This window comes from Alexandromys fortis, unplaced genomic scaffold (assembly GCF_014885135.2).
Source record: "Alexandromys fortis isolate MF-2015 unplaced genomic scaffold, M_Fortis_MF-2015_v1.1 scaffold_52, whole genome shotgun sequence".
Lineage (NCBI taxonomy): Eukaryota > Metazoa > Chordata > Mammalia > Rodentia > Cricetidae > Alexandromys > Alexandromys fortis.
The window spans coordinates 4,039,515-4,050,330 of NW_026067929.1; the positions used below are offsets into that span (position 1 = coordinate 4,039,515).

General features: G+C 43.0%; 1 protein-coding gene across 3 annotated transcripts in view; it reads right to left on the reverse strand.

The window, feature by feature from the left end:
- Window positions 1-10,816, reverse strand: part of Sema5a (semaphorin 5A) — a 420,186-nt gene that overhangs the window by 50,589 nt on the left and 358,781 nt on the right. For all 3 annotated transcript variants that reach the window (XM_050144767.1, XM_050144769.1, XM_050144768.1), the window contains 2 exons: window positions 9,820-10,001; window positions 6,887-7,030 (listed from right to left, as the gene is read on the reverse strand). In XM_050144767.1, coding sequence (XP_050000724.1) covers window positions 6,887-7,030; window positions 9,820-10,001 — 326 coding nt within the window. The remainder of the gene's footprint in view (window positions 1-6,886; window positions 7,031-9,819; window positions 10,002-10,816) is intronic.

Sequence of the window (10,816 nt, forward strand, 5' to 3'; positions counted from 1 at the left end):
TGTGCTTGTTCCTCATGACAATCTGAGCCCCACCCCGTTGAGGCCTATGAAGGAACTGTTTTTCTTGGTTCACATTTCCTTGTTATCTTTTCACAGGCCCATCCCGGAAGAATGAAGTTTCTATGGCACCAGAGAACTGCGCATCCACTGAACACACCGTGAGGTTTAAGACAGCACACAGGAGAGAACAGTAACTTCCGCAGTCGGCATCGCTTTAGCTCGTCACAGAACAATAGCATTTCCGGTAAGAATCAGATACATTCCCATTAGTCCCCGAGACCTTGAGAACATATTGCGCAGTCTCTGAGAGGAGCCCATGCTCTTTACCCTTCAGAACTCACAACTCATGTGCCTCCCCCCCCCCGAATGTGGGTGAGGCTTGTCACTTACAGGGATCAGGTCAGTCAGATGTTACTTCTAGTTGTGGCACATGATATTGTCACAGCTTCATTTCAAGAATGCCCCCCCCCCCAATTCTGACTTCAAGGAAGCAGACAGTAGGGTGTAGCATGAAGTCTAATTGTTCTTAATAAATATTCAGAGTCAGCTATCAGGGGGTGAAAGCGGAAGCATCAGAGAAGGAGAGCGGTCAGTCACTAGAGTTCTTACCTCTACCAATGCTCACACCAAAGGGGAGATCCTGTCCCCAGACTGCCTTCTCAAACCAACTGCCTCAGTCTGCGCTGCTCCTCAGACGCATTGAGCTCCTGTCTCCTCCTGCCTTAAATTCCTCTCTCCACCCAACCATATCACTCCTGTCTCCACCTCCCTAGTGCTGGGATTAGAGGTGGGTGATCCCAAGTGCTGGGATCACCTTTGTGTGAGTTCAGTTTCTCGTTTAGAGTGGATCAAATCTGTGTAGCCCAGGGTGGCCTTGAACTAACAGAGATCTGTCTGCCTCTGTCTCCTGAGTCCTGGGATTAGAGGAGTGTGGCAACATTCCCTGGCCTCTAGTGGCTTAGCTCTGCACTCTGATCTTCAGGCAAGCTTTATTTGGTAAAACAGATCAAATATCGTTACAGTAGGATAAGCCAAGGACCTAACAGTGGCCTCAAGTTCAGATACACTGAGAAACTGAGGGCTCCCCATAACAGTACAAACAAGGAAGCAGACCCTAGTCCCGGTGTGCCTCAGAGTACCAGGCCAGGGCTTCTTTAGCCTTCCAACAGCCTGCATCCAAGGAGACAGGGGTGTTGTGTCCTGGTTAGGAGCTCACAGGTGCACAAGTGATTTTACACAGTTAAGTGTGTAGTCTTACGTGCACTCTAAAACTGACCAGGTACCACAGAACCCAGTGCTAACATAAGAGGCGCCGACAAGAGTATTGAAAATGGCTCTGAGACCCAGAAACAGGTGGGTGTGAGAATTCTGAGAAGCAGAGGCAGCAAAAATTCTAAATCACTTTATACGGAGTATTACAAATTTAGACATTGCAGAACCCGATGGGAGGCAGGTAGAAGAAAAGAGAATGAAGAATTTTGAAACAGAATAACAAAAGAGACAGCTCAGTTAGAAAGTAGACAGACAAGTGGAATAGAGACATTTCATCAGTTATGCGGCAATCACAGGAGAGGATGCTCAGCATGAGGGAGATGTTAGAATCCAAATCTAAACCACTTCTACAAATCAAGTGGAATGGTAGAAACCCAAGCCAGCAATAGTAAGCATTGACAGGAATGGGGAGAAACCAGAACTCCTGTGCTCTGTGGTGTGAATGGACCGTGGTGAAGCCACAGTGGAGGGTAGTCTAGCCCCCCTCTGAAGCAGAACATACAAGCATCGCTTCCACTGGGAGTTATTTACACAAAATAATTGGAACAGGAACTTCAGCAAGTCAGTGTTCATCCTAACAGTGTTTAAATAGGCAAGGGGAAGAAACGCCCTGAGTCCACTGATGGGCAACTGAACAAGCAGAAGGCAGCTGTATGCCATACATTCAGAAAGGGGCTCTGTTCTGATACACGCTGTGACGTTGATGGAGCTTGAAAACACTATGTAAGCGAGGCAAACAAGACACAAAAAGGCAAACATTACAGAGTTTCAATTACATGTGATATACAAAATGTGAAAATTAATAGGCAGAACCAGTCAGCAGGGTTTCCAGGGGTATTGAGAACGGGGGTACGGAAATCATTACTTAGTGGCAACAAGAAAGTTTTGGAAATAGGGATATGTAATTTTTGCATACTAATGTGAGTTTAATTAATGCCAATGAATTCTGCATTTAAAGTGGCTAAGTGGCTAATTATGTTGTTTGTATTTTGCCAAGATAAAAAATATAAAATGAAAATGGGACAGTTTTTATTTTTATTTTTTTAGATAAGTAGTTAGGAGAATGTGACTACAGAAAGCTACAAAGCTTCCAAAATTGTCGTCTATATTGATATGAGAAACAGGACTGCGAAGTGTGAAGGAAGTCACCCAGGTGAGGACATTTCAGAGCAAAGGGCTAAGGTGTCCTTAGCTTCTTGCATCTCACAGGACAGAGAAAAAAAAGGGTGGACCATGAAAAGAACAAGGGCCAACTGATGCTTGGATTAGACTTTGCTGATAGCAAAGAAAAAAAAACTTCTAAAATTAAGAAATAACTCCCAAGCATTCAGGTGTGCTATGTCTTAGTCACTGTTCTGTTGCCAGGAAGAGACACCATGAAAAAGGCAATTGAAGAAGAAGGCACTGAATGGGAACTGGCTTACAGCTTCAGAAAGTTTAGTTCATTACCATCATGGCAGGGAGTATGGCAGCATGCAGGCAGGCACCAGAGTTGTAGCCTAAACCTATATCCTCATCAATAAGCAGGGAGTGAGGGGAGAGGGAAAGGGAGAGGAAGAGACAGACTGACTATGCCTGACTTGGGCTTTTAAAATCTCAAAGTTCATTCCCAGTGATGGACTTCCTACAAGGCCACACCTACTCCACCAAGGCCACACCTACTCCACCAAGGCCACACCTCTTAATCCTGCTAATCCTTCCAAAGAGTTCCACTCCACAGTGGTTAAGTATTCAGATATATGAGTTCCCAGTGGCCATCCTTATGTAAACCACGATCTGCTGCCAGGGAAAGCTGGGGCGTACCTGCTTAACCTCTTGCAGAAAGCTCAGCAAGCTTGAAGAATGGGGGCAGACTGGGAGCATGCATAGAGTCCATGAGAGTGCAAGAGCAAGGGGGTGCCTCAGGGACCCTCCTAGTCACCCAGAGGAAGCCTAGCAAGCTGCCAGCTGTTGTGTTCTCTTCATCCCAGCATGACTGTGAGGCAGTGGAAGGCTGTATGGAAAAGATCTGGAGCTGTGCCTTTGGTTTGGTAGCGAAACCCCAAGGAGGCTTACATAAGTCTTTTAAAGCTTTTCAAGAGTAACTTCAGCAACTTAGATAGAAAGAAACATGGGAGCTAATAACAAATGTTATTGAGTAGCCCAAATTCTACTGATAAAAGGAGGCTGATGCAAGTTTCACCAGCTGCAAACATCTGCTGCCTTTCTGGCAAAGGGACGATATTTCAGGAACCGAGCTAAGAGCCCACAAGGCTGGGCCGAGGTCCCTGGCGCAGGATGCCTTTATCACAAGCAACTCCCAACCGTCACCTGGCAACACTGCAGGGTTCCTGCAGAAGGAGATTTAGTGACTCCCATTTCTACTTTTTTTTTTATAAAATGAATGTGCACAGCTGTCATCTGTTGCCCTCCCCCTCAGCTGTATAGTGTGAATGTTGACGAGAGGTAACTTGTCTTTGTTGTTGTTGTTCTTGATTTTTTTGAGCTCTACATTTTTCTCCGCTCCCCTCCCTGTCTCTCCCTTCCCTTTCAACCCTCCCCCAAACTCCCCATGCTCCCAATTTACTCAGGAGAGCTTGTCTTTTTCTACTTCCCATGTAGATTAGATCTATGTATGTCTCTCTTAGGGTCCTCATTGTTGTCTAACTTCTCTGGGATTGTGATTTGTGGGCTCGTTTTCTTTAAAAAACACTTATGAGTGAGTACATGTGATAATTGTCTTTCTGGGTCTGAGTTACCTCACTCAAAACGATGTTTTCTAGCTCTATCCATTTTCCTGCAAAATTGAAGATGTCGTTATATTTTTCTGCTGTGTAGTACATCATTGTATAAATGTACTACATTTTCTTTATCCATTCTTCAGTTGAGGGGCATTTAGGTTGTTTCCAGGTTCTGGCTATGACAAACAATGGTGCTATGAACATAGTTGAGTACATGTCTTTGTGGCACGATTGAGCATCCTTTGGATATATACCAACAGTGGTATCACTTTTGAGTGGAGATGACAGGCCAAGAAGCGCTACTGCAACAGGGCCTCAGACACACCTGATTTAGGTGGCGGCACTTTGAGCTTTTGGGGTACAATTGAATGGGATGTGGCATTGGGAACCCTGAAAACAGATGAGCAGCATTCTACAGATGGGAGGGTTCAAGCTACGGGAGGACAGAGAACTGTCTGCGAGCAACAGAATCTAACTAGACACCAGTGAAACCTACCCTGTCATGTTACAGTCCCCTTCTCTGCAGTGTGGGCAGGGCCCAAGATTTCCTTGTTACCAAGCCACTATGGCCAGATGAGGCTGTGTCTTGTGAATATAGCAATTAGTTCATAAATTCAGTTTGTGATGAGTTAGAGGCTCAGTTGTCAAGGGCTTGGGGCAGTATCTGACAGACAACTTGGAAGCCTTGACATGAGGTCCCTCTGACAGGGTGGGACAGCAATTGCACATTGTTTACATTTGGGTCAATGGCGCCATAGTGACAAAGCAGTAGAAACTAACTCAACCGGATTTTGATCCTTGCACCAATGTTTGCCGTATACTGTCTTATTGGTGACCTTTGGAGAATTGGTTCCTCAAGTAGGCTCTCAAGAAATTCATTCCGAAGAAGTATTAGAAGTAAAAATAGCATTCATATATTCTATAGCACACGTGAAAAAAGAAGTTGTGAAAATCCAAGGCAATTTTACTTGGGGGTAAAAGCTCCCATTGGATTAAGTCACACATTGAAAACTTTTTTTTTGCAGAAATTATTAGCTATGTTGACAGCATTCACTGAATTTTTGGAGAGTGTTTAGTGCTATTTAAATATCAAAAAGGTATTGATTATTTAATTTGCTTGACCCTAGAATCCTGTACCCTCCTCTCCCTTAATCCATCATCAGATATCTCCACCGCCAGGACCAGGATGAGTTTTCCTGATGAGTGATCTCCCCATGTAACATGGCAATAAATTTAAGAACTGTTTGGTTAACAGAGACCAAGGCACATCAAGTATTTGGCTTTTCTGAAATTCCTGCTGCCCTCTGGAAAGCATACTTAAGAAAGGCATCCATTTATAATAACAATACACAGTCCACAGTCTTACATTCCATCTCTTTATTATTTGAAGTAAAAATTTTCCTCTAATAAATAATCCCTTATCTAATGCCCCAAAACATGTCTCCTGTAAATGCAGAACATGTTAGGTGTGAGACAGCCAAACAGCCTAGCATTGTTTTTAAACTCCTTTCTGAAAGTAAGGCTTTCTGAAGTCAAGTGGAGAGACAGAAGACGACACATGTAGCCACAGAGTTATACAGCCTTGGCCTTCCTGCCTGTTCAGCCTGGGGAAGGAGATGGTGTCTGTGCAGTGTATGGACACCAGGGAAGCGTTTGCACAGACAGATGTGATTTTATCTGAATGGGACACACAGTGTGACAATTCACAGTGTTGAAACCTTCCAGCTAGTTTAAAATCTTGCAAGTAATGAGAAGATGTTTCTGTATTCATTTTTCTCACCTATCAACTGGTGTTAGATGGAACACTACGACCCTATCAAGACTGTCTCAGGGGACCATTTCAAAAGTGACAAATCCTGACATGTGTGACAGTACCCTCCCTCTCATTCTTAGTCAAAAGGAACGAAATCTTAATTAGTAAGTAAGAAACTTGATGAACAAAGAAGCAGAATGGTCTTTCTTGTTGCTTTCAAAATGTACCCAACACCTACATAAAAGAAAAGTGAGCCTGCTTTTGTTCCCAAAAGTCCATGGCCACATAGAGATAAGGAATTTTTATGAGACTCCCTGAACCTGTGACACTGAGTAGGAGCTTATATCTTTTTATTAAAAGGCATTCAATAGGATGGTGTGTGTGGGGTACACACATGTGTGCACGTTGTGATATACTAAAAGTAACATGAATGTCAACTGCAAGTTTTCCCTCCCAACAGTGACAGAATGGAATATGCATTCAGTAGGCAAGGGAGAGAAAAAGAACAAAGAGTAGACTTTGCATACAAAGAAAAATGCTTAGTTCTATAACCAAACAATAAAAACAGCTTGTTGGATTCACGTCTATGGTGAAATGTCCTGATGGGGTCCTGAAGAGTCAAAGTCTTCCTGGGAAGCAATTTCCACTGTGGAGGGTATGGCACACGGCTCATGGGGGATGCTTGTTCGCAGACTAGAGGGTAGACAGACACATCTGCTCCTGCGTTTGTTTTCACTGCCTGCACCCCAGTCTCACGGGGACATCTTTATCTTACCTGCCCTTATCACCAGGACCTCTAGAGATTGGTAGTTGCTGAGACAGGGCAAACCTGATATCTCAACAACCATCCTCCAGCAGGCTCATGTGCTGGGTGCAGACAGCCAGCACACAGATACCCTTAGTTCCTAAGCATCCAGTGACGTGAGAATGGATTCTCTGAATCAGTTAAAGCATGCAGGGAAACGGGACCAGAATGAGGCTCTTTGGTCAAAATTGAAAGGTGTCAGAAAAATAAGATGTGGTTTAGCTTAAAAGAGGAATTTCATAGATGAAAACCAAGTTAGACCTCCAAGGGAAACTGGCCGTACTGGGATGGTAGGAAGCATGGGGATGCTGGCATATGAGCCCAGCTGGCACCTACCTTTCCTCCCGGTTCTGGCCCACGCACACACGGCCTCCATGCCTGGGTGTGGGGTTGCTGCAGGAGCGTTGCCGCACCTGGAAGCCAATGCCGCAGGTGGTGCTGCAGGGTGACCAAGAGGTCCAGGGAGTCCAGCCTCCATTCCTGTGGGAGAAGAAGTGATTCCACATCTCAGTCAAGCCAGCTCAGACTCTGGGCTCTGTCTGCTCTGACTGCAAGTGCTCTTGTCCAGTGGGTGGACTATTAGATTGTGTGGAACCACAGCCTTTGGACAGAGCAGAATGGTCACCTCTGCTACTGTGAGTTCCCTTGCAGTTGGCCTCTAATGTGAAAGCCACAAATCATTCAAAAGTTGCTTATTTTGCCTGAAACACTTATGAAACTTTAGTCATGAGAATTTCAAACTTTAGAATGTTATTTTACTGCAAAGTATTAGAAATGAATCCTAAACCTATAAATTCCCAGTTTTACTTGACTCCGATCACATCCACTATAATCTGTGAACAGTACCCCTGAGACAGAAAAATTACATAGAGCATGTTCTATTGAACCTAACACCAGTGAGCATGAGTAGCCCTATAGGCAGTGTGCATGCCAAGGGCAAGTAGAACCTTCCCAAATGGGATGATATTTAATACAGAATTATAAATTCATGTGCAACTGTGTTATTGTACACACAGAATAATACAGTCATACTAAGAATAAAAGAAAAACAAAATGATCCTATTTCACCAAAGCTGCTTACTAAACAGATTGCTATTGACAGACACTATCTCAATCGTGTAACTTTTCATATAGTGATAGTATATTAAGAGTCTTTATAATTTAAATATCTCCCATAGATGTTTCCCTGTACTATTAAAAATACGTTGTAAGGATTTTATCATTCTGAGCACGAGAGCATTAATTTTGGTGCATGACCTAAAATTCCTTTGCATAATGCATGTGGAAACTCTATGTTTTAAGATTTACTTATTTATGCATTTATGCGTTATCTACATGAGTATCTGCACACCAGAAGAGGGCATTGGGGTCCTCTGGGACTGCAGTCACAGATGGTTGTGAGCCACCTAGAATGGCGTGGGTGCTGGGAACTGAATACAGGATCTCTGGAAGAGCAGCCAGGGTTCTTAACCCCGGAACAAGCTCCAGCCTTAAAGCTCCTATTAGCTAATCACAAAGGCATCCCCACAGGTGTCCTGTATCCTCAGCTACTGGATTTTCATTAGCTCAGAACAAGATCAGTTTACCTGGCCTTCATTTTCCCTTCATGCATTTCTTTAAGACACAAACGTATTATATGGTAACACTGAAGACATAGGATTAAATATATAAATCAAAGTAACTAACATTTATTTAAAATAAAATTTTCTGAGAAATTTAAAATATATCTTGGAGTTTTACGATTTACCAGCTAAAACCTAGCACTTAGACGAACACAGCAGATACTGTTAGATTAATGTGTGGCAAATTGTTGATTATTGATCATTTGGTTACAATGATACCAACCCTCATATGTTCCTCATGAAAATAACAAGCCAGTTTCTTCTGCTCTTCTACCCACAGCTCTACACACTGTGAAAGCAATTTGCTAGATTATTAGAACTTTACAACAACTTCAACCTAAACTAGCTTTTTCTGCTTTTAAAGGTTTTCATCTGAGGGAAGAAGATGGTTAGATAACACAGAGGCACACTGATTCTATATCACTTTAAAATTTTTCGTTTCCTATGTTTTAAAAAAATTATGTGGTACTTTATGATATATTCAATTTATAACAGTGGAGTCAGTACATGGCCATGTGCTTACACTTCCGCAGCCTCACGGAAGCAGGCTGACTTGTGATGTTAATCAGAAACAAGCTACGCTGCAAGCTCGTTGGGAGGGTGAGTTTCCAACAAGAACTACAGCTTGGAGGACAAACAATGATAGCCCATAATCTTTTAGCCAGGAAACAGCAGGAAATTGCCTTACTGTCATCTTCAAAGTAAGTCTAGTAGCCTATGTCAGGTTCCTGCCAGGCACTCATGGAAACCCCCTCCTTGAAGAGATGTTATATGGATCAAGACACAATGTTGGCACACCTGTGTTCTCTGTTTTATTATCCAGCCTTATCATTGGAGGCCTCCTTGGCTTCTTTAAACTTTAGGGAATAATATAAAAACTGCTGACAAGAGCAAGGCCTGCTTATTTTTTATCTATATACACTGCTGTGACTACCCTTCTCGGGCATGTTAGTTATGTCTTCCTACCCTTCACAAAGTTCGATTACCCAAGTCTACCTTTCATCAGTGCCTTTGGAGATCATTTCCCACACTGTTTCTGCATTCTAAACTCCTGAAAAGCAGGTAAGATTTTAAGAAATGGCTTTTTATAGTCACAGGAGAACGGGACTTGACAAGGAACTCAAGAAGCACTTCTGATGCTACAGGGTATGGGCAAGCAGACAGGACAAGCGAGTGCAGTTAGAAAAGAACACGAGACAACTCAAACAACCTTAGTGGATCACATCTGGATTGTCTAGATTACCAAGAGTCTGAAGTCAGCAGAGGCGGGGAATACTGAGTTCTGCTCTACCACTGCATGGAACAGAGACTCCTTATAGCTAATGTATCAGGCTCCAGCAGCAGGGATAGTTTGTCACATATTTCAGAGAGATATTATGTAACGGGCGTTTCCCTCAAAGAAGCCAAATACATAGAGTAAATTACTAATGTTTTACTATCTAACTATGAGCTTACAAGCAATTTTAATTTACTACTCAAGTGACAGTGTTCTTCCACAAATGATATAATAGTTAAGTGATAGGTGTCCCTCTCTTTTTTGCTATCTTCATCAACTACAGGGACAGCTTGTATTAAGAGTGATTGCCCAGGTCTCTCAACCATCTAGGTGACATGTGACTGTCCATTCGAGTGATCAGAGGCACATACCTGGAACAGTTGGTGATCTCCATCCTAGGGCCCTCACACTGCCAGCCACCACACCGTGGAGCTGGGCTGTCACAGGAGCGCAACCGGCAGAGGCAGGGTCCCACAGCAGTGCCGTCTGTGTGTGTGCAGGGTGTCCATGGGGACCACGGGCCAAAGCTGCCATCCACAGTGAGGTTTCTGGTCTGGAAGGCAAATATAAGCAATGGTGTCAGAAAGGGTGAAGCTGTGGAAAATGAACTAGCAGGAAAACAAAGAGAGCTCGAGAGGCAAGACGACTCTTTCAGAATGTTTTTTAAAAATTAAAATTGGCAGCATATGTGGGAATATTTTAAAGTCATGTAGCATAGCTCACTGCTGGAGATTATGAGAAAGATAAAGTAGAACAGAAGACAAGGAAAAGGAGAAAGGATGAGATTTTGGCAGAATGACCCATCAATATGGGAAACTTAAGGAAAAAGAAAACCCCGCAGATGTACACCTCTGATGTATAGTTTTATACACCTTAAAGACAACAGAAGTCCATGAAGAATTTATCCTGGTTTGGTCCAAATATACTGTGAAACAATGTTCTTGTACCCTGTAAAGATTTGTCACATGTATTGGTTTAACAAAATGCTGGTTGGCTAGTATCCAGGCAGGAAGTATAGGCGGGGTGACCAGCGTAGAATTTTGGGAAGAGGAAATGCTCAATCTGCAGTCATCATTCAGATGCAGAGGAAGCAGGATGAGAATGCCTCACTGATAAAAGGTACCAAGCCACGTGACTAACACAGATAAGAATTATGGGTTAATTTAAGATGTAAGACTTATTCTCAGGTTTGGTCTTTTTATTGTGTCCCATATTTCCTGAATGTTTTATGATGAGAATTTGTTGGCTTTGCTGTTTTCTTTGATCAGTGCGTTTATTTTCTCTATGGTGTCTTCAGAATCTGAGATTCTTTCTTCTATTTCTTGTATTCTATTGATTATGCTTGTTTCTGTAGGCTCTGCTGGTTGA